Raw genomic sequence first — 25567 nt, 5'->3', positions numbered from 1 at the left:
CTCTGTGATATATGTTTTCAGAGATGCTAACCTTTCTGTAGCTCCACCGTTCGGTCCCATATCACACAATTAGCAAATAGGCTACACAAAGACGTTCATGAGGATTGAAAATCTACCTAAAATGTTTGCAAAAGAAAACATTCAGGAAAAGGATTAAGATAAATAAATGCTGCAAGGTTTTCAGCTCACTGCCTTCAGAATCTAACATGTAACCAAACTACCAAAAATATGTGCATTTTTTCAGCGACAATATCTGAAGTCCTTCAAAGGCAACAGAGGCCATAGATAATTATTAAGATAACTTCTACCATTTTCTTGTAATGCTGTTATTCATTTTCCTTCTGTTTTAGCTGTACTATTCACTTTCAAAACTGATGGGGGCATTAACCATCAACACAACTGTTCTTCATTAGCTTTACCACTCAAATGTTTCTTTCCTAACATTAGGCCATTCTGAATTCTACCATTTAGCTTGGTGAATAATTCACCGAGATTTCATCTGTATTTTCAACCTGAAAGTGTTTATAGACTGTAACATCTCTTTTGATACTCTCTTCTACAACACTTAATTCATCTCCTTCATTTTCTCTTCCGATGCTTTATAGTCTATGGCTCATGTTAGTTTATTCACCCTCGTTGTACTCCCTTTTATTCTTTCTGCATATGCCAATACCTTTCCCAAGCCATTAGCTTGAAGATTTCATTGCTTGTGCCATAAAAATACGTCTGTTGGAAATTTTCATGCAAACACAGAAGGAATTTTGTCGCATGTTAAAGTCTACTCTGAAAAATGCCGCCTGTGGTTTTAGTTAATTGGTTGCCTCCCAGTAATTTTCTTAACTATTCAACCTAGTCTCAAAGGGCTGAAATCTGGATACTGGATACTTTCCATTCCTAGACTAATCAAGGAGAAGTGAACTGATTCTGCAAGGCTAGGACATATTGAATTAAAATCATATTTCACTCCCCGATACAGACCTCTCTCTCCAAAACCACATTGGAATAGGATCTTCTCACTGGAAAGTAGATAGCTTCCTTCTCTTGCTTTGATGACTGGATTACATCTCAAGCTTAATAGTGCGTTGTGAAATAACTGCTTACTCCCAAAATTTGGCAGCTCCATGCCCTCAAGGTCCAGCCAGCAGTAACAATGAGCATGCATTTCAAGTGGGCACACGCACATGGGTATATAACACATATACCGACAGACACATCCACACTCACACAAAAAGAAAAGGCAGCAAGTTTCATCCTGCTCCAGCTGACTGGGAGAGGACAGGGTCTTTCTTGGGCTTTCTCTCATGCCATTGCTTCTCCATGCTTCTTTGCTACCATAATATGAGCTTTGTATTACATAACTTTAGACACGCTGCACAGGATACACCTTGATAACATTTGTGCACACGCTCAAGAGCACTCTCCCCACTCTTTGTCCAAGGATCCATGAGTTTATGGGGGAAAAAGACACCCCAGGAAAGGTGTTTTCAGAGTGTTCATTGCTTTCTGTTTCTCACCTGCTTAAAATAGTGAAGTGAGTAATTCAATTCAATGAAGCTACACCCTTTTTTTTTTTTTTTCCCTTTTCTCCACTGATTTTCTAAGGAGCTACACACTGCTAATGGAGCTAAGGAGCTAAATGCTGCTGCTAATAGAGTTACTTGAAACTAGATGCCAGTCTGTGCCATCAGATCAGGTCTAGAGGTAGAGACATGCACGTGAGATCCCTTTTAAAGCAATTTCAGATGTTTACACAGTATATACCTATGTCTGAACTCATCAGTCAAATTGAACTTCGAGAAATCCACCTTACCAAGCTTTACGTATCTGGCAAGTACTGACCTCCAAACTCCTTATTAAGACTCCCATTATATTCAGTGGAGACACTGTCAATAATGTCAATGGAGATAAGAGTCCTACACTTCAGATTAAAAAGATTGACAGCTACTTAATGCATGAGATTGCATCGCATACTATAAAGGGAGCCTCAAATGTCAGGCTTAGAGGTAGAGACCTACACTTCACATACCAAGGTGAAGGATGTGCATACATTATCCATGGAGTGTCTTATCTTTCTCCACTTATTGTTGGAGTCTAGTTGCCTTCAGAGGTAGAAATCTATGCTGAGGAAATATTAACATGGATTCTTCCAACACATTATTCAAGATCACACTAGATTTATCTGCTAGTGGATGAGGATAGTTAAGCGACATGGTTCTGGGATGATGTGCTGTCTGGATTCCCTGTTCCCAGAAAAAAATAATCTCTTTACCAGCATGGCACATTTAAGAGTAGAAAATATGTCAGAATAAAGAAGTGTCAGAACCATCACTGTTTTACTGATGTGTAGTTTGCTTATTCACATTCCACGCAGAATGATTATCTGTGTCAGCATGGAGAAGGTTGAACCAAGTGAAATGCTTAATTCTTCTGTTTCCTCGAGATGCTCAGATCTGAAGGCAACTAGCAAGGCCTTTTGAAACGAAGTCTTTAATAGACTTAACGATACCATGAGGACATTAAGTGATCTATGCTATATGTTCACACTGTATGAGATCACACAGCATCAAAACTTTGATAGATGCCTCTGCTATGTGCTCATCCTTAAGGAGCAATGACCCGAACATTAGCATGCCTAGTAAATTGTTCTAATGTGTGGTGAAAGGGGTCTAATGGATACAGTAATTGATTGTTTGATGGATAGCTGGGGAGTCCTTTGATTATGAGTTTTTGCTTCGGTCCAAGACATTTTCATTCTCCAGTTAACCCAGAGCTGATTGCTCGCATGAATTATCTTCTTCTCTGCCTGCAAATATCATTCTCTTAATAAATATTTCATTAGAAACAAACTCGTGGTTGAGAGAGAGGAGAAAGCAAATGCTCAATATTGTGTCTTTTGAAGACATTATAGAGTGTTGAGAACAGTCACAGAAATTATCCACGAAACGTGCTCAGGCCAGCCAAGAGGTCCTTGATTCTTCAGGATTTAGAGCTCGGAACAGTGCAAAAGAAAGGAATAAGCCTGAAGGTCAATTTAAATCAGTCAAGGGAGGCCCAATATGGCTGAAGAAGGATGTACCAAAGCAGGGAAGCAGTTATTTTAGACAAAATCCATCTTCTTCCCTGTCAAGATCCAGGATGAGCTTTCATGTTACAAAGGAGGGCCTGACCAACAAAAAATATGTACGTATCAGCAAGAAAACAGACTTATAGTTCCTGGGATCTGATGACTGACAGCTAAATTTTAATCCTAGTGAGGTTTATGGCAAAATTTTCATGGGTATCAGTCAGCATTTTATTAGTATTTTTTTTCATAGCATGGAACTCCTTAAACATTGTTTACCAGCTCTATTTAGCTTTAGTAGGCTTAAATATTTGTTTTAAACATGTGGGCCAAAGCTGATAGTTCTGTTTCAGCATGCTGCTTTTTAACATGACACACCACTGTGCTTTTGAGTCATATAGGTTGCTACTTTTCTCTTCAAAAATACTACCATCTAGAAGGATCAATGGAAAATGGAGTATGTTTTGCCATTCACACTTTCAGTCTCTGTTCAACCTTATTTTTCATCCATTCCATGTACGTTTCAGTTTATAAGGCCCACACTGGCATGTTCAGCTCCTTAAAAACATCAGTCTATTGCATGGTGAGGGCCCTGAAAGAAGGACTTCACTGTCACATTTAGTTAATGTGTTGGGAGGATTCACGCTGGCATCTGGAATGAAACAGGAGAGGAAAAAATCCCTAAATAAGTATGCATTAAGACATAAAAATCATCTGCAATTGAGGACTGTAGGTTTTCTTCAAACTTCCTAATACAAAAGACAGTGATGTAGGCAGAAAATGCTTTTATCCTCCTCAGGCTCATCTGAGGAGAGGAGTTTTATAAACTAAAGCATCAGTCAGAAGCAGTTTGCTGCTACACAGAAAGGAGTCACTACACGAGCTAATCTCAATTTGCTTCACAGCCACACACTTAATATGTTGAGAACTGACACACTTTTAAAATCTGCTTTCGTTGAAAAAAAATTGTTGATGAGCAAAATACATAATGTTTGCTATTACTCTCCACCCTGCGAGCATTCCCTGGGTTTTCAGATACTCTTATCTTGTTTTCCTAGCTGTTCCTTGAGCATATTTGTATTGTAAGTCTCAGAATAGGTTTCATTATGTCAATAAATGAAATTTAAACATTAATAGTATGGTTACTGTAGAAATGCAACTGATCGTATCACATGCTATAAAAAGGGAGACACGTCAGGGAATTGGCTTCAGTGCTCTTTGCTCTTAATATTTTGCCAAAACTTTTACAGAGGGGAATGGCACCAATAAGAGATGGGGGACAAGGAGAAACAGTGAGAAAGCCAAAAAGTGAGGAGTGAATGAAACAGAGAATATCCCGGACTGGAAGGAACACACAAGGATCACAGAACCCAACTCGTGGCTTCCATACAGGATCGCTCAAATTTCAAACCCTATCTCTGAGAGCTTTGTCCAAATGCTCTTTGCACTCCAGCAGATCAGGGCTGTGCTAGATTCCCTCTGGGAGCCTGTTCTATGTGCACTAATCTCTGGTGAAGAACCTTTTCCTACCATCTAAAGAAACAGAATTTGCTCAGAGAGGCGGAGAATGGGACAAAGGGCTTAGAAAACACAGATTTCAAAGGATGTCAAAGGCAGGTTAAGGATGTTTCAAAAATGTAGGAATGTCATACTCAGGTAAAATAGGGTCAGTTGTTACTGTTGAGTTACCAAGCCAACTACTGGAGACTGAAGTCCACATTGCTTCACCAGCAAATCCCATTTACAGACAAGACAGTATCTTCTCCTGGTGATGTATTTACATTTCATTTATAAATACAAACTAATAAACTTCCTGCATTCTGGAAAGAAAACTTTCTTACCACAGGTGTCTTCTAGTAATAGAGAAGTAAAAAAACAGAGGAAAAGAAAATCAACAGAAAAATCCTCTTTCCAGGTAAATGCTAAACTTTCTGCTGATTTCAGTTTAGTCCAAGTGAGGAAATTCTTGGCACAGCTAATGCTGAACACATATTTTTTCACACCCAGTTGTGGAAGCTGACTAAGTCCATAATATCACTGTGTAATTTATCAAAAACATTAGGTTGCACACCGACTTCTCCATGCAAAGCACCCTATGGACCATGGAAACTACCTATGGAAGGAGGTGATGCTTCTCAATGGTAAAGGAGCATAGGGCAACAAGGCTTGTAAAGGGCTTGGAGAATATGCCCTATGAGGAGAGGCTGAGGGAGCTGGGGCTATTTAGTCTGGGGAAGAGGAGGCTGAGGGGAGACCGTATTGCTCTCTGCCAATATATTTTCCAAGAGAAGCACTCAACAAGTGTCACCTTTTATGACTGTATCCTGCTAACGAAGACGTGCCTACTGCATTGGAGTGACAACTGTGGGATCCTTCTCTTCCAGTCTCACCCTAATACATAGTGTGAGAGCCCAGTCCAGCACTCCTCACAGTACACCAGCATTCTCAAAAAGGAATTTAAGGACTTCAATCCCAACCTGCTCTATGCCTCATAGGTCTCATGAGTAATGTACCCACACAGGAAGATCCTGGAAAACGTACCAATTGTGCAGGAACATAAATTTTGACTGAACAAGTGATGAATAAAATGCAGAGCAACATCTTCAGTATTTTGGGCAAAGAATATATAATCATTCAGTGGTGTTTGCGAAACATGTCAGGCTCTGACAGGAAGAAGGGTTATAAATAAATGTGAGGTAGATATTTAATAATGCTATTTCATATCCATGCAATAATGAACTTTAATTATTTCTTTGGGTTTCTTTCTTCTTTTACTGTAGCAGATGAGTCAAGCCCAAATGTGTAATGAAACTGATACTGGCATCACAGCACTTTCTTTAAAGGTGGCTGAAAGAGCTTTACAGATCAGCTGCCAAATCATTTCTTCTCCTGTGGGGTTTCCTTCATGCTTCTCACCCAGAATTTAATTCCTCCACACATGGTATGAGTGAATCACAGTGTAAGGAATTTTCCTGATGGAAATCATTTTGCAGACAAATGGTCCTCTCTCACTGCCTGTCCTGCAATGAAGACAAAGTAATCTTTGCCATTCTCAGAGGAGTGAGCTGCCAAGAAGAACCACTTGGCAGGGTATGGAAGGAAGTTAATGTATTTCTTTGCATTCATAACATATGAAAGCTAATTTACAGCTTATCAATCAGTAACCTTAGGACCAAATATTTGTGCTGAAGAACAAGGAGATTGACTTGTTTCCTGCTGGGATCCTGGGAATTAACAACGAAATTCAGAGCTGTTAAATTCAGAGCTGCTGGATAAATACAAAGTATCTCCATCATTAATTGACTCTTAGGTAGAAATTCAAGGGAATGCACAGAGCAATGCTATCACTCCTCTTCCAAAATCCCTTCCTGTCAATGCCTAATGTAATTACATGAGTTTTATGAAAAAGTCATAAGAGATGGACCCTTCTATGGCACTTTCCCAACCCCATACCTAGCACTCCAGTGTAAAACAGTGTTTAAAAAACCCCATGAAACATGAAAATTCTTCATACTTGTTACAAGTCCAAAGTATCCACCTCCAGATGTACCAGTCTTCATATCAGAGAATCACAGAATTGAGTTGGAAGGGACCTTCAAAGGTCATCAAATCCAACTCCCCTGCAATGAACAGGGACACCTACAACTACATCAGGTTGCTCCTTCTAGACATCTTTGGAAAAATCAAACAACTACAGCTAAACAAACCAAAAAAACAAAAACAAAGCAGATAACCCCGGGCACAGGAAAATCTGAGAACAAACACTTCATGGTTGAACAGCGATGAAGCCCAATCTCCTGGGCATGGTATAAACTGCTTCATGACCTAATATCTCATTTGACTTCTAAGTTAAAGTAGATGGATTCTTACCCCATAAATTGAAACACCTTAACTTAAAAAATATTTGAGACCTGCAAGAATATTTACCAGAGTTCAGCAATGGAAAATTTGCTAGCTCATATAAAGATTTATATGCAATATAAATATAAAGATTTATATGTATATGGTCATAAACAAATAAGCTTAATTTTGGGGGTGGGGAGTCAGGGGAGAATCAATCCACCAATTGCTCTTCCACTCTTCTTTGAATGTGCCCTTTTCCTCTGGAAGATAATTTATATTCACTAATGCTTTACAGCCATTTACAGCTGTGGGTAGGGGAAGAAGCACCACTTGTGAACTGCAAGAGGGCAGGGGAGAGCCAAGAGGGCCAAAGGGTGACTAAACGTCTTCTGTATGAACTTAGGGCCTGTACAAGTGGCCAGTGCATAGAGGTTTGGTAGTTATATATTACAAGGAGAAAAAAAGGCTTCATAGTGATGGATATCACCAAGCATAACAAACAAAAAAAAGCATCTCAAAGGGATCAGGGTTAGTGTAGGACAGTAGCACAACTGATATGAACACGAATTTTAGAGGAAAAAGAGAAATTTCAAATTGAAAGAGGAAAGATTTAGGTTGGATATAAGGAAGTGTTTAGTTTTTTGTTGTTGTTTTTTTTTACAATAAGAGTAATGAGGTGCTGGCACAAGTTGCCCAGGGAGGTGGGGGATGCCCAGTCACTGGAGACATTCAAGGTCAGGCTGGACAGGGCTCTGAGCAACCTGATCTAATCCAACTCCCCTGTTCATTGCAGGGGAGTTGGAACAGATGACCTTTGAAGGTCCCTTCCATATCAAACAATTATATGATTGTATGGTATCACATATGCAAAGGATGTAAATTTCTAAAATTATAGTTTAATAGACAAAATATGCAAAAACAAAAGGAATATATATATATATATACACACACACACATATGCCAAACATGTTTAAATCAAGAAAATATGGTTCCTTGTAAAAAATAAATAAAATAAAATAAAATAATATTAGTAATAAAATAGTCCTCACTGCCTTCTTGCATAATGCAGCATCCTTTCCTTTACTTGTCTGCAAAACCCTCTCTCCTGCCCACCCTTTCTCCCAGACTAAGCCTGCCTAGCAGGTTTCCAGAACACAACCACCAACATGAGCCTCATTTGGTATCACCGTTGCCTTGTATGCACACAGATGAGCTGAGGTTCCTTGTTAATTCAAATTATTTGGAACCTGTTAAATTTGTGGATTAGTACACCTCCATGCTGCGCCCACGGACATGTCACCATGCCTCCCTCTCCCCTGTTAATTCAATAAGCACTCAGGGCTCCTAACGCACTCCACCTCCATGCAGATTTCATCTCATTTCAATGATGCTAAGCAACAACAGTGATGGTTCATCAAGCCTTCACCACCACTGCTCTCTTCTGAGCACTATCAAAGAAGGCTCTTAAGCAAATCCTGTGCCAGCAGATGGTACTCTGGAATGCTCAGCATCTGCAGCTTCCCTTGTCCAATCCCCATCAAATCCTGGAAAAGGCTTTTTCTGTAACCAGTTCATCACTGACCACAGTATGAATCTGTTCACATAGTCTTGAAGAATATCCTGAGTTGGAAGAAACCCACAAGGATTACAGAGTCCAACTCGGTCTTCTATAAGACTCTGAGCCACCACGTGCATATAAATCAAAATCAGTGTAAACTTTTAGTTTTTCCCCACTGGAAATACTGTATTTGTGTAAGATATCTGAAGGACACATATGGGAAAGCACAACCCTCCTTGCTCTACCCTTTTGTCTTTGGTAAAAGAGTCCTCCAGTTGAGCACAGAGAGACAAGAGATGTGACTGATGCCTTAGGGAGCAGAGAAAAAGCATTCTTTAACCAAACCCATTTGACACAAGGCTTGATCACCCACTTAATGCTCATCCTAGTAAACTGCACAGTACCGCAGCTTTAATAATGAATGAATAGGATGCTTGAACACATCACTGTGTTTTCCCGCAGATAAAGCTCGCTGTTGCAATGACAAATTGCCAGTTTGAACACCAGGGGAATCCCCTGTGCCAGTTTGGCTGCATTGCTCCCTCTGGGATTCATCCACTATTTATAATAAGAAGGAAGAATCCCAGGGGTGATGCTAAGAAGGTACAAGCCACACAGCGTCGATTTACTCCTAACAGTAGCGGTGACGAGCAATGCTCAATGCTCAGTCATTTCATTCCCATCTGTGCATGCATGAGCATGTCTTTGGTAGTTTCAGCAGGCTTTGCCTGCAGGACATGTTGGGAACCATCTCATTTCAGAGCTGGGACAGCCCAATACAGCTGGAGGAGTCTCCTAAACTTAAGGGAATTATTTGCTACCCAAGCACCTTTTCAAACTGGAGCGAGTTATAAAGGAGAATGACTGTGTTCATCTCCAAGCATTTATTTTATTTATCACACAGGCTATTGCTATCGGCTAAAAGACAACTATCTGAAACACCATCTGCAGCACATCCCTTATCTCAAAGATGCTGGTGCTCTTTATAAAGAAACTATATATAAATCCCCTCTCTGGTATATGCTGAGCTTTATAATGAAGCTCCAAAGGTATTTGAGCATCCTGGGCAATTGTAAAAAGTGAAGATGAAACTCCATAATAAAACATCAGTGAGAGTTTAGTTTGGCAAAACAACGCAAATGTGAATTATAGTTTTCAGCTGGGCTGAGAATTCAATAGTGAGACAAAGAACCCATATTATAAGCCTGGTCTCACACTTGCAGTAAATCAGGAATAGCTGTGATGAGTTCTACTAGTCTTATAGCAAGGCTGCTATATCATGTTAGTTGCACTTTGGGGCTGAAGAATCACACAGCATTTCACAAGTGTTATAGATGGTAGTCATGATAACATCAGTGTCCTGTACGTAGGAGCCAGGAGGGTTACTCAGCTTAGAATTACATGGAGGACACAACACCGGTTATTTACACCTTGAAAAGAAACCAAATTGAGCCTCAAAAGGACACTAAGTATTATTACTCACCTTAGTAAATCAAGGGTTAACTTATATTCAAATACATATTTTCATTGGAAAATACTATTGCCGTTCACATTTAATCATGTGGTAAATGCAACCATCAAAGTGGGTTTATAGAAGAATACAATTTCCTTCCTTTCAATAATCCATCTCCACAGGGGGTTTAAATGTATTAAATAACACCGTGTTCACTTTGGAGCAAGGTGACACACTCAGTAAGGTTTCACATTCATTCCTCCAGTTACTGTGTGATCTTTGCCAAGGCAGAAGTCAGTGCAGACTGTTGCAATGCAACTGAACAGGCTGAAGTGGGGAGCATGCACGAGGTTGTAGAAGCTTCCCCATCACAACAGCAAGGAATGACTTGCACTCGGAATGGGCAAAACCACCTGCTTACTGCTCTATCAGGTTTCTGCACAGGAAAATCATTTATTTATTTATTTTTTTTATATAAAGAGGATAAAGGGATAAAGAATCACTGACTAAACAATAGATGAGCTGAGACACTGATACATGTATGTTTTAATATCATAACGCTACCATAGGTAGGTCCATATGTCTTACAGACCTGGTCTATGATGGATCAGCTCTGGAAGCTTGGTCTGCACTTGCTTTCCTCTTACACTGCTGTTGGGACAGCTGCCACACTGCTGCCAAAGGTGACCCTCACTGCATAGAAAGGCTTTGTGCAAAGACAGAGCTCTCTGATGAGCGTGAATGATTACACTGCTCATTGTATTCAGTGCAGAGAGACACAAAAGTATAAATACCTACATCAACTTCTATGTCTATGTCTACACCTATGTCTACATCTACATGTATGCCTACATCTACGTCTATGTCTGTGTCTACATCTGCCTCTAAATCCACACATACATCTATGCCTATGTCTATGTCCGCACCTATAGCTGTGTCTACATCTACGTATATATCCACATTTACAGCCCTCCTCAAGATCCTGGCTCAGACAATGCAACAGCTGACAAAGACTTTTCCCATTGTTATGGGCACAGCCATCCCCTCTACAAACAGAGCTTGACTTTGCATGAAAGAAGACTGGCATTTGCAACAACCTTGCTCAGGGATATGATTTAGCAGAGGGTTGTTAGAGTTAGGGTACTATGGCTAGGCTGTGGTTGGACTTGATGATCTTCAAGGTCTTTTCCAACCTGGGTAATTCTATGATTCTATGATTAACCTTGAAATTTAGCACCTCGGAGGTAAAAACACTGCAACTACACAGGCAGCTGTTGGAAACAGTGGGGAAAAATATTTGCAGAGATTTCCCTGGCTATGGAGGGATAATAACATTGGTATTTTTGTACTAAGAAACCCTTCCTCCATTTTTGTCCTCTGCCCACACAAAAGCCTCTGTCCTTTCTCACTCAAAATGTTTGAAAAGGGACAAAGCAACAACAACGAGCAAAACAAACACAAACAAAAAAAGCAAAACAGAAAACTCAGTTAATGAATACAAAACTCCTTTGTCAGGTGCAGACATAGGCAGCTGCAAATTTTAGCTAAATCAGCAGATGCTGGCAAACAACACGGGCTTATACCATGACAGGAGCTTGATAGCAGATCACTAAGGAAAATCCACAGTGCTGAGGTTGTTTGGGCAATTAAGGAAATGGGAGCTTGGGGGGACTTAGTCTTTTCTTATTTTCCTCCTTTTACAACATAAGGAGCTATGTGTTATCGGAAAATCAGTTTTCTGCAAACACTCTGTTTTTAGTGGGATTTGAAGGTTTTCTTACTCCTTTTTATATACAGTGGGAAATGAGTGTTCCCACTGCTTCAGCAAACACTGGTATACCTGAAAATACGCTGGAGGAACACAGTTTCCCAGGGGCTGCTGTGCAACGTTCATTCATTACAAGTAAGGAGGGAGGACGCTTCATTTTAACTCTTGCCGTTACAAGATGTTGCACTCCTGACACACCAGAAAAGGATTTTATAGGCTAGTCAGTTGAGTACTACCCCTATCAAGCTCACTGGCACCACTACAAAGTGCCCACTGGCATTGGGAATACAGAGGCCACATAAAGAAAATTGGTTTTTAATGTATTTCAGTCCACTTACTGCATTCTTATATCAGAGTCTATTTCCCTGAACCAACATAGGGAGAGCAGGAAAAGAATATATACAATATAGATATATATAGTCTTAGGAAATATGCTTTAATGAACTGGAAACACCCAAGGAAAGGCTGAACGGGGTTCTAAGCAACCTGATGTAGTTGTCTTTGATTACTGCAGGGGAGTTGTATTAGATGAGTTTTAAGGGACCCTTCCAACTCAAACGATTCTGCAATTGCCTTAAAAAACAACCAAAAACACACACACACAAAAGCCCACACATAAATAAAGAGAAGTAAAAACACCCAAGTGATTTAACTGCTCCGTATTGACAACCCTAGGAACAGAGTAGTGGGCTGATGAGAATATGGCTTTTAATGGATGCACACACTTTTAAAACAAAGTTGATGTTACTGAAATAACACCTTTTACAGAAGTAGCTGCATACAGAATGACCTTGGAAAGACATAGCAACTGCCACCACATGCGGGAAATACATTACCGACAAAGCTAAGGCTTGATTACCTAAGATAGACTAGCCAGACTGGAACATTAGGATCTGGGATGAGTGCTAAGATAAGATTTTAGAGTCAATAAAACAAATGAGTAAATAAAAAGCTCCATTTGTTGGGGCTAAAGCCTTACTTTGATTCAATTTTGCATTTCAGAAAAATACACTCCATAACCTCTTCTCAAACCAGATCCCAGATTCAGACTGAGCTTTGGACTTACGTCCACCATAAAGAGGACCCACTGCATTAAGAAGTCATTGTTAATTATCACACAAAACAGCCTGCTGTCATTTGCTGCTCCTGTGAGATCCTCAGGGTGGCACAATCCAATAGCTGAGTTTATACAGCGTCTACCATGATAAGGACCCTGTAAAAGCAGCAGCCCAAGTAACTGCAGTCATTATAAACACACACATGCACATACACATACACAGTTTATGCAGATATTATTGCCAAGAAATTATTCTCCTATAAACACAAGGATTGGATCTTGCTGCCCCAAAATGAGAATTTTACTCTAACAACATAAAAAGAACAACTTCATAAACACAGGAAGAAAGAGAAAGGATGCAAGGATGCTTCCTGGGAGAAGGAAGTCCATTTAAAGCATGAATAAATTGATGCAGTTAGGAGAAAGAAGCTTGTAATGCAAATAGAGGTTTATTACCCATTTTTTTTTCTGCTTCTAAGAAACACAGGGTCAAGTAGGCTTATGGAATAAGAGTTTCTCTCTTATCTTTTGGCAACTGCCATGTCCCAGAGCAGTAATTATCTCCCTCTTCCCGTGAGCGACAGGAAACGGAGAGGGGTGCCATTACACTATGAGAATTACTGTAATTTTGATTTCTAAAAATTGCCAGGAAAGTTTCCTCTTAAAAAAAAAAAAATAAAAACAAAAAATAGTCCATTCAGATTGTTTGATGTGGTCTCAGTTTAAAAGTCATAACTCAGCTAAGGCAGAGCTTTGCTCCCACTCTCCCAGTTCTTTTAACAGGTTGCCCAAGGAAGTTGTGGATGCCCCATCCCTGAAGGCTTTCAAAGCCAGGCTGGATGTGGCTCTGGGCAGCCTTGTCTGATGGTCAGCAACCCTGCACATAGCAGGGGGTTGAAACTGGATGATCATTGTGGTCCTTTTCAACCCAGGTCATTCTATGATTCTGTAATTCTTTTGGGGAACTGGTCATAAAGTTCAAACAGTGAGAAATTCAGACTTCATCTTCATTAAATGTGAAGGTAAAAAGCTATAGGGGTTCAGTTAAGATCTTGAAAAGATGGACGTGGCCTGAAAACATGTCACAGATACAATGGTAATGCACAGCATGGGTTATCCCAGCTAGGTACTGACAGAGGAAGGTACTTAGGAGCCCTAAGTTTTTCAGTATAGTCTGACCTTTGGTTAAATATCACTTAAACTTAGAATCAAAGAACCATCAAGGTTAGAAAACATCACCAGGATCAAGTTCAACCTCCATCCCATCACCACCACACCTACTATGCCATGCCCCTAAACTTATTTCAACCACAGGCATCATAACATATTCCTCTTTCAATGGGAAGGGGATGATGTGAAATGCAAAGTAATTAAAAAATAATTAAAAGGAAAGATTCCTTTAACCGCCTATGGATTTTCTGCTGGCTATCGTTTATTACTTCAATATTATGGATAATCTGTTCTGTGCCGTTAGAACATTATCACAATTTATTATCCCAACTGTTGCCCTGTGGGATGGACTCATCTCAAGAGGATATGCAGCTGCCCAAACTCATCTACATCTGACTGTGCTGCCCTGGGCTCTGCATTACCACCTGGGGGTCAGATGCACCAAATAGCCCCTTGTTCTCCAGAGGACTTTTTGTATGGAAACAGAAATTAATTCTTTGCTTCAAAGTCTACCTATACAGTGAGAGAAGGTGGAGTAAGGCTCCATGATCCTTAAGGGTCCTATCCAACTTGAGAGTTTCTATGATTCTATGATTCAAGACATATGTGCCCCATACACAGGCAGGAAATGAAAGCAATAATCCGAGGGTCGACGTACCACCAAATACACCACTATTTCTACTGTATGCCACATCAGCATTTCTCACACATGCACAGAGAAAAAGAACTGCTGCTCTTCAGGATTCTTCTGTGCACTCTCTTAATGAGACATCTGAGGTCTCATTCCGGCCACCTGGTAAATGTTTAAAACTGCTTTAGTTGGATTCAAGGGAAAGGGATTTTATGTTAATTATTTACCACAACTCACTTTCAACAACAATCACTTAGCATTGTAAAAATTAGTGTCTTTCCATCTATAACCCAGCCATAGAACTACATTGATCGGTCCATGCACAAATACATTCATACAAACATAAATTTGATTAAGAATTTATACGACGTCAGGCTTCAAGGAATTCTGGATCAATGACTTTACTTTGCTTTTATAAATAAGTAAACTCAATTAAACATTTCTTACAGCAAAACACAATGGGCAGGAGAATCGTTCTGCAGCTTCTCTTTCCAATTTTTACCTATTATATGGGTTGTAGAAACTAATTGCTCTCTAATGGGAACTTACTAGAGTTTGTGTTACCAAACACTTCTCTCCCAAGCATCAATGGAAGAGAGGAACGGCGTGGATGTATTGAAAGAATACTATCTTCAAATCTCTTATATTCTGTTGTAATAAATGCAGGATAAAGAAAATAAAACAAAGACCTGCAGGTAAGCAGTATTTAAATTAAGACTGGATCTGCACCAAAGTCAAGAAGCTGACCGTACAGTCTCACCAGACCCATAAATCAGGTCCCCTGAACATGCATAGTATTTTGCATTACCGTATAGGGTGTTAGCTTTAATGCTGTAATATATGCACATGGTGGTCAGGTTACAGCTGCTGTGGGAACTATAATTTTGCATGGTCTGACCAATCTGCAGCAGAAAAATACTAATAAGTAAAACAGTCACAGCACCGCATTCCCTTCAGCACGTTTTGTATATCCAATTTCACTCTTACATTTGAAGGAACAAGAAAATAAGATACCAATAAAGCTGCAGAGGTATAAGAACCAGCTGAAATGGATGGGAATTACCCACCACCCTTTTCAAGCAGTTTGCATGAAACCTCGTGACTCCAAGCTAAGCAAGTGTAACTGCATGAAAATGGGTGTGCTCTCAGGCACGGTAGATGCACAAACCACACTGTGAGAGTGTCTGTGCCTGGCAAACATGATGAGTTCATAAGCCCACCTCTGAGTCAGAAGCATCTCATCAAGGAGATATTACAACATACTTTTTCATAATGCACCAAAGCCAAACACTGGCATTCTCCTGCAAGTGACAGGTACAAGGAAAACCAATCTGAAGCCGAGCAAGTTTAACACATCTACTGATGTTGCCTGACTGACATCAAGTTCTTAGTAATACAGTCTCCTAATGGCGAGGATTACTACCTATTTTAATGTAAAAGTGTTTGTCCTACTCTTCCTCCAGCCTTCCTTTATTTTCAGTCCCACCATTATTTCCCTTCAGGATTCATACCATTCTCACCCCTGCAACCCACTCCACTGACAGACTGTAGTCTAATGAAGATGGTTAAAAGCACAAGAAGCCCTTTGATACACATGACAAGAAAACAAACCACAGCTAAGTTACTGAAAACAAAACCCCTACACCCTGAGCTTAACCATCAAAATCAATGCCTGTTTGACATTCATGGGATTTGGCCACAATTCAAGAATATGCTTTTTGTGATCACACACAATTCTAATGTCCAATACTCATCACCAATTGGTGGATGAAAATAAGGCATAACATTTCTATAAATACATAGCTGAAAATCAACAAATCCAAAGGTGTCATTGGAAATGCCTGACAAGGGTATAGGAATACATTAGCACTTTGGCACGCAGAGGCCTTAGTTTCATTGGCACTAACACCTAAAAGCTAGCAAGAGACAACAAGGTCTGATGTAAATCATAACTGAATCATGGGAATCAAAGAATTGTTTGAGTTGGATGCGACCTTTAAAAGTCATCTAGTCCAATCCCTTGCAATGAACAGAGACACATATAGCTAGATATGGTTGCAAGAGCCTGGTCTAGACTTAAAATCTATGTAATATTAAAACATTGGTTCACTGACTCGCCCTAATGGTAGGGTCTTCAGTGACACCACCATCCCTCCTTATAAAAAACAATATTACAGCTGTTTCTTATATACATGTTAAAGAAGACATGGAAAACCATGGGGTATGATGAGGCAGGAAATGAAGATTCATTGGGAAAGCAAGAAATCTGCTAACTGCCCCTTTAAAAAAGCAAAGGCAGGAGTATAAAAAATAACCAGCAAAATAAGGCACACAGTTCTATTTTCTGGTACCACGCTATCAGTGGCAAACACCTAAAAGCTGTACTCTGTGCAAGACCTGAAAGGCCAATTTAATATCTGTTGGAATCACACTGCAGCAGAACTACTTTCCTGGTACCAAACCCTTTGTGGAAATTCTCATGTGGAGATTTGTTATACACACATTTACATGTGTACTTTCATATGTATATGTATATATATACATACACGCATATCTAAACACACACTCCTTTGCACCCTTGTTATATATACACACAGACATGTATATTTTATCATATATGTGCATACTTACATACACATATGAAACAGAACATACACATAGAATTTCAATTCTTTGAAAGGGTAGATAACAGCAGGAGAAGAATAAATGGGTTTAAGTTGAGGGAGGGAAGATTTAGCTTGGATATCAGGGAGAAGTTCTTTACTATGAGAGTGATGAGGTGCTGGAACAGGTTGCCCAGGGAGGCTGTGGATGCCCCGTCCCTGGAGGTGTTCAAGGTCAGGTTGGATGGGGCTCTGGGCAGCCTGGTCTAGTATTAGATGTGGAGATTGGTGGCCCTGCCTGTAGCATGGGAATTGGAGGTTCATGATCCCTGAGGTCCCTTTCAACTTGGGCTATTCTGTTATTCTGTGATACATCTATTTGTTCATTGACAAACATCCGAATATATGTAAACATCCTAATATATGTAAAAAACAGGGAAAAGTAAGTATACAATTGCTAACCACAGTGCAATGCAAATGAAGATCACAGGATTCATGTACCCTCTTAAATTGAGCAGAGAGCTCTGATAAAAACCATCTCACTTCTTGTACTTGGGAGTGGGATTTCACTTAGCCAAGAAGACCAGCTCCTAGGGAAGAGTGTACAGAACTGCTCTTTGATAAGTTTCAGAACAGATAAAAACCTCAGAAAGAGCAGAATAGTCCCATGGGAACAGAAAGGAAGAGAACGTTAAAACAGGTCTTATACATCTCTTCTTCCTCAGTACTGTATCTTCCGCCTCCAAAGACGTCACACACTATTATTCGAAAACCACAACACTGGCTTCAGTGTAGGTCTTGGGCGAGGAATATACTTCTCAGCATCATTAGTGGGATAGAAAACAGCCCTTTCTTAGCAACGTACTGTCACAGACACAGACAAACGTGAACTTACCTGTTTGCTACTTCTCTGCCCAGTAGGAAGCAAAGCTTTTGATTTCTCTGCTATTTTCTGTAAAAAGGAAAAAGAATGAAGAAATGGTTGAGAAAACGCAATCCAAATACTTAGGGAAGAAGTCATAAGGAATTATTTCTTCTACTATTTAAGGAATAAGTCAAAGAGAAAAATCTTATTATTCAGAAAAGAAAGTTTGTATAACCACATGGAAAAGTTTGGTCGTGGAGAATTAAAAGCTTCCAGAATGACAAGGTTATCAGAACTGAAACGTGTATTTAAGAAATGACAGCTAGGACGTAGATAAGTAGCAATTTACCACTCAGATTGGTTTCCTGACGCAACTGGGCATTCACAAAACGCGGCGGCTAATTTTGGCACTTCTGAATTGATGACAGTTTATAAAAGAAAAAAAAAGGCAGACATACAATTCAGATGGATTGGACTCGTGAACATTTAAAAAGTGCAAAAAAAGGTGTGCATATATGGGGCTGGAACCCTTTACCTGAGTTCTTTCAGTTTCTCATTTAATGGGAAATAACTTTAAGTCATTTCATTTAAAGCCTCCACAGTTGGGTTTATGAGTAGGGCAGAAAGAGTTAATAGTTGTAGAGATAATGAAATGATATAATAGTATATACATGCTTTTGAAGAGCAATTTTAGGCACTTACTAAAACAATTTTTAAACCATAGCCAGCAAGTATCAGAGAATCAATCAGAGTAGAATGGTTCTAATAGAGAAACCGTTTCCAGCCAGATTTCTTTACACCAGTATAATTCCAGTATATTCTTCACAGGTATTGCAGGCATGGATAAAACTGACTACAGTAGTATGAGAGATCGTGTAGGTTATATTTCTACAGAATTCAATTAATCCAGATGTATGTTCAAATTTGTTATATGCAGGTGGTAGCAGAAGAGAGAGAAGTGCTTTGAGGATGGTAAATTTAAATCGTTACTGCAGTGTTTAAAAGCAAAGCAAATCTGCAGAGTCTCCCCAGGGTAAAGTGAAAGAGCAAGATGCAAACAGAAGATCTAGAGTTCAGCATTTGTTTGTTTTATTAAACAGGTTGATCTCCTTGACAGGTCCAACCCACAGGATGTGCAGAAAGCTTCTGGCAGAGACATGGTGAACAGCAGAGCCGTGTAGTGGGCTAACAATTAAGCTGAATAGCAACATTGCCTGTACATTATTTACAACAGGGGTGAAGGGGACATTGTCCAGTTAATTACTGTTCTCTCAATGAGTGGAGAAACACCAGAGAAGTCATTGCTAAGGCAGGGTCCATGAGATACACACTTTTGCTTTTCTTTCTCTTCTGTTGTTCTGTCATTGTTGTTCAGCATAGAGTCATAGAACCACAGAGTAACTCAAGTCAGAAGGAACCCAAGTTCAGATGCAGAACTATTTCCTAGTACCCATCTGGCCCTCCCTTAACACAGCTCCCTCATGAGGAAGCTGTAGGCTACCACCATGAGAACTCTCCTCACCCTGCTCTGCCCTGGGCTGAAAGGGATCTCAGCTGCCCCTCATCTATCTTGACTGTCCAGATCCTTCCCCATCTTTGTAGCCCTCCTTTACTCACTTTGGAGTTGGAAAGGGACCCTTAAAGATCATATAGTCCAACTCCCCTGCAATGAAAAGGGATTGCCTTAGAGATGAGATGAGCCACATAGAGATGTTCCATGCTCCTAGCAGTCATGTTAGCACCCGTTTAGTGTATTCCCAAATACACACACTGAAAGGTAAAAACAAGAGAGCCCCTCACCTTCTGCACAGCTCCGTATCTTTGGATGGCATCAGACAGCTGGTTCTTCAGCCTATCCAGTTGAAGTCGTTCTTGCTGTGTTGAGAGAACAAAGACCTGGTTAGGAAGAGCTAATACAAGTAGCTGACTCTGTCTTGGGGAGTCTGGGGAAGGACAAATTACTGAGAGGGGACAGCACCAGAACAGCTGACCTAAACTGGCCAAATGGATATTCCATACCATATGATCATGAAAAGAAATTGTAAACTCATGGGTTTTGACTAGGGGCCATCACTGCTCAATGACTGACTGGGCACTGGTTGACAGGAGAGGAGCACTTGCTTTATGCATCACTTGTTCTGTAAATATAAATATACATTCACACATGCATAAGTACATTATATGTATAGATATTATTATTATTATTATTATTTACTTCTTCCTTTTCTTAGTAGATTAGTCTTATCTTAACCTACGAGTTCTCCCTTTTTTTCTTTTTTTCTTGATTCTCTCCCCAGTTCCAATGGGAGAAAAGATGAAAGCAAAAGGCCGTGTGCTGCTTGCAGGGTTAAACCACAACATTCAGACAACCACTTAAGAATGCAAAAGTGTATTTTGTAAAGGATAGGATAAACAGCTTTAATTTTTAATGGGAGCATTTTCATACAGAAGAATATTCCCAGTCTTGTAGTTCATCATCCAAAGATTTAAAACCATTTTTAGAACAGGGTAAATATCATTATTCCCACTCTACCAATAAAGGCCTATAAACTTTGTTACTTACGCAAAATAAGACAAGACAGACACCCTGGAGAGCTGATCTAATGGTCCAGCACTCATTCTACAGAAGCACAGAATCCAGATAGGCCTCTCTATTTAAGCCCTTTGAGATTACTTTAAAAGGAAGCCCTAAAATAACCATGTGCTATTTTACATCAGTCTCCTGCCTTGTCTCACACTGATCCCCTTACATCAGTATCTTTGCTCCTGAAATACTATCAATTTGCTCAGTCATGCATCCTGACTCCAATAGCTCCAGCAGCACCTGGAGCTTCAAGGGAAGTCAGAGGAACTTCCACTGTGCACCTTGCTGGCTGAGCATTATAGCTGGAAAACAAGGAGTAAAAACTATATATATATAATATATATATATATATTGTCCATGGCTGCATACAAAGCAATACACAGAATAATGAGTTGAGAAGGCCTGATTATAAAGCTCTAAATTAGCTGAATTATTTTCAAACTGAGAAATTTTATGGGAGGAAAGTCTGAACTGCTACCGAGATCCCCAGTAGAGACTTGCCAACGCAGCAGTTGATATCCACCACAATCATTAATTCTATATAAGGGAGAAGGGCTTCAGGCTTTATATCAAAATCTGTAGGTTTAATTACTTGAACTGCAAACTGTTGGAAAAGAAGAGTTAAAAATAATAAAATCTGTTAAACGAATTGACCAGGGAGTAGAAAAAGTTATTAGGTGATGCCAGCAGAGAGGCAAGTTTATTCCTCATATCACTAAAATTGTTTATGTGTCGATTTCCTTCTGGTCTTAAATATTCTCCCTTTAACTTAGCAATTTTTCTCCACATGACAGTAAAAGCTGTTCTGCTGACACTTTCCACTGGACACAACACTGACTTCAAAGGCTAATACTGACGTTTCTGTATGACACTGTAATTGGGTTTAACATGACCTTGCCAGATTTCCCTTTGGACCCAATTTATGTCACAAAATGGTGCCTGGATCTCTATACCTTCAAGAGGAAAACTTCTGTTTCATCAAGGTCTGATGCAATTATTTTCAGAGGGTGCAAGAAAAAAAATATCAGCCTTGTAATCCACCATTAATCAAAGAAACGTGCTAGTAATCATCAAGTATTAACACCGATACCTGCATAAGGTTGATGCCAGTAAATGGAAAAGTTATTTTGGGGTGATTTCTCAGGTGCCTGTTTGCAAGTGACTAAAATCTGGACTGTTAAAGACAATTGGACAAAGTTCAATTGTATTTTCTTCAATTGACTTTCTTTCAGGTAGAAGGAATCTGAGAATAGAACTGTATTACAGTATTTTGGAGAAGAGCAGGAAGTGTGTGAGGATTAACACCAATTCAGGTAAATTTCTGACCCAGAAAATGTATGGATCCTGCAGTCGAGAATGTAAGAGAAAACTGCTCAGCTTAGTCAAGGAGAAAATGTTTTCATTCTTAAGAATGAAAGAATGTTCATTCTTATTTGCTGATTCACCTGCTATAAAGGTGAAACTTCTCAACACTCACACCTGGAGTTTGCTCCCCTGGTTTCCATATATTAAGCTGCTGCTCCTCCTGGCAGGTCAAATTCAACAGGAATGTATGGGGTTCTAAAAATCTTTGTGGAAGGGTCAAGAATTATTTGATTGTCCAGTCCTTGCCAATGGGAATCAGGGAATGGGAGACACTCCTACTCCTTTGACAAAGATGTTCATGTAAGTTGAACTGTCTGATGATAGAAGACCAGTGTGTCCACACAACAGATGGGACTGCTGAGGGTTAAATTCAAAGTTTGGCCCCAGCACTCTCTCCCAACAGCATCTTGAATGACACATACCCTGGATGAGCCTCTGACAACCTCAGACAGCTGCTTGATGGCTTTGGTGCTGGTCGTGATGGTTTTATTAGTCTCTTGCTGGGTTGCGTGCCTGCAGAAGAGGAGAGACAATGTGAAATGCAATTGAAATTAATTGCATAATGAGATACTTACAGAGCATCATCAAACTGCAGAGCAGTTGAAACAAGACAACACAGATCACATGGTGCCACAGGAGGACCATGTAAGTCTTGAGTCCTGAGTAGCAGTAACAGGGCTGTAGGAACTCCTAGCAAGGAGCTGCTCAAAACATCCCTCTCAGATCAGCAAAAAGAAAACGGCTGTAGAACTACGAAGTCAATAAGGGAAGACAAAGTGGGGGTCTGGCAGGTAAACAGGCCATCACACAAGGTTGGTATTGCAACTGAAATTGTAAAAATAAGAGTTATATAGGGAAGAGAGATGGGATAGGTAAGTTGGTTAATGGTTTGCTTTGAAAACAAGGTTTGCTTGGGAGAGAAAGAGGCAAATATTGAGTAGGACAAACTTCTTTATTATGGTCACCTCACCACTAATGATGCAGTATCTCCAAAGAAGCACTGTCAATGCACAGAGGAATATCGAAGAACTAAAACGTGCAGGCAGCAAGCCACGAAAGGTCCAATTTCGCCTCCCTTTTGCACCTCAAATTCCACTACAATATTTTTTGTAAGCTGGTTGCTGGCATCTCTGGTCAGAACCAAACAAAGCAAGGGGAAAGTGACGTAAGTGCTGCCCAAAGGGATTTAGCTCAGCCCAGTGGTTCCCAAGTATTATAAGGTCAATGGGGTATTTTTAACCCCTAAACTTCCCCAGAGATAACTTCAAACCTTTCTTTTTTGAAGAAAGGGGAGGCTTTCAATTATATTTCAATCAAAAATTCAGGAAAGTCTCAAAAACACTTAAAGAAAATGATCTTTTTTCTTGCTTAGAGGACATCTTTAAGTCATAGCTGTAATGAAAAACTCATTTGTCAGCTACTCTTTTTCAGTCAGCAGGATGTGGAGTGAATGGAAGCTGATTAAAAAAAATAATAAGATCATAGAATCATAAAATCACCAAGGTTTGAAAAGACCTAAAAGATCATCCAGTCCAACCGTTCACCTATTACCAATAGCTCCCACTAAACCATGCCCCTCAACACAACATCCAGTTGCTCCTTGAACACCCCCAGGGTCAGTGACTCCTCCATGGCGCATTAGGACCCTTCTATCCTGAAAACCCAGGGCATGTCTCAACCTTTTAGCTTCTTCCATTGGCAAGGCATTGGAACAGGCTGCTCAAGGAGGTGGTGAAGTCATCATTACTGAAGGTTGTCAACAAAAGGGCAGATAGAGCACTAGGAACGTGGTGTGCATGGTGGGGATGGGTTGATGGTTGGACTAGATGATCTTAGTGGTCTTTTCAAACTCTAATGATTCTATGAGTCCTGATGCTCTGATAGAACTAATGGATACTATCTCTTTCAAGACATAGAATCACAGAATCATAGAATTACTCAGGTTGGAAAAGACCTCAAAGATCATCAAGTCCAACCACAGCCTAACCATATTACCCTACCTCTAACAACCCTCTGCTAAATCATATCTCTGAGTACTGCATCCAGATGGCTCTTAAACACATCCAGGGACAGGGACTCAACCACCTCCCCGGGGAGCCTATTCCAGTGTTTAACTACCCTTTCTGTAAAGAAGTGTTTCCTAAGTGTTTCCTTCCTTGACATATTTCAGTGTTTTCCCTATCTCCTTCGAGGAGCAAGCACAGCCCCAAGCAAAGCCTTTACCTATCACAACTTCAACTACAAATACATTAAGCCTTATCAGTAAGTACTGGGACAGAGTAGACAGACCAAGAACTGCAACATTCATTGCCATAGGAAACTTCAGATGCTTTCATCCACAAAATCAAGTTCTTTGCACAGACAGAACAGGTGGGAAAACTTCTAGGATAAAAGTACACTAACTTTTTGCATTGGACCTACCCTGTACACAAGCAAAAGTTCAGCATACCACGAAGATTACATCTCTTAGGTGTAGAACAGTAATTCAGATGTATGTTAAAGGTTGAAGATGTGCAGAGAAGGCATAGATCCTCTGGCACCACAGAGGAAAGAAAAACAATCTACTACAAAGACAAGATTGCATCAGATAGCTATGAGCTCTCCTCAGTTAAATTAAGATAACATTTCTGCATCCATTCATCAAAATGCATTTGTTTATGATCGCATGGCTCACAACACCGGCTGACTAATTACATTACCTTCAATCTGAGATAGATGAGGTCATTATCTGTCACAGTCAGGTATTCCACACCACCATCACAAGAGAGGGAGCTGGGAATTGAATCCTGTCCCATCACCTACCCCGAGGACTAAACAATTAGACTTGGCACTAATCTTTCAATCAAGTAAATCTTGCCACCAACTGCATGAATTCCATAAGGAGACATCTCAAGACAGAGCCTTTCATAATGCTACAGTTGACGTCCAGTTATTTTGCAGACCTCATTGAATTATATGCCTGCTGAATGCGTCAGGGATCTACGAACCAGCAATTACTGATCCTCAAAGTAAAATGGTATGTTCAGCTTATGCGTCTGATCCAGCCCAATTTCTAAAGCCAAAAAGAATCCCCTGCATTCATATTCTAATGTAAATTTGATGTTAGATACCTTATGTAACAAATCCACACATCACACAAACTTTGCAGTGAGTTGCTAACAAAAAAAACGAGTAAGGGAGTAAAAAAGATATAAGTTCTGCTTTCCACCATTTAATTCAAAATACACTTTAACTAACACACTGGTGCTTGATTTTAGCAGTTCCCACTATGCTGTCAGCACAATTAACTTCTTATTCTTCAGCCTCACAAATATGCTCAGGAATCAGACACTGATTATATTTAATTTACATTAAATGCTATTAAGATCTTCAATAAAAATAGGGCCTTGAAGCTCCTCTCCCTGCAGGATTTGATTTTAACATCTAATGGTAACAAGATATGTCACTATTATTATTATTGCTATTATTATTATTATTAGCTTTTGTTATATTCTTCTCCCCTTGCAAGTGTGGAAGGTAATTAAAGGGGTTATCTCTGATGAACAGAATTTGCTTCTGAAAAAGACTTCCATACAATAGCAAGTAAAACAGTCTACAGACATACGGAAT

At 39.8% G+C, this 25567-nt stretch overlaps 1 protein-coding gene across 26 annotated transcripts in view; it reads right to left on the bottom strand.

The window, feature by feature from the left end:
* Positions 1 to 25567, bottom strand: part of TSNARE1 (t-SNARE domain containing 1) — a 416856-nt gene that overhangs the window by 213444 nt on the left and 177845 nt on the right. For all 26 annotated transcript variants that reach the window (XM_085536897.1, XM_085536893.1, XM_085536887.1 and 23 more), the window contains 3 exons: positions 22381 to 22471; positions 19810 to 19884; positions 18040 to 18096 (listed from right to left, as the gene is read on the bottom strand). In XM_085536897.1, the coding sequence (XP_085393023.1) occupies positions 18040 to 18096; positions 19810 to 19884; positions 22381 to 22471 (223 nt within the window). The remainder of the gene's footprint in view (positions 1 to 18039; positions 18097 to 19809; positions 19885 to 22380; positions 22472 to 25567) is intronic.

Source organism: Coturnix japonica, chromosome 2, assembly GCF_054131305.1.
Source record: "Coturnix japonica strain WE chromosome 2, WE-NBRP24, whole genome shotgun sequence".
Classification (NCBI taxonomy): Eukaryota; Metazoa; Chordata; class Aves; order Galliformes; family Phasianidae; genus Coturnix; species Coturnix japonica.
The sequence above is the reverse complement of the archived record's forward strand: the minus strand, read 5'-3'. Positions and strand labels throughout refer to the sequence as shown.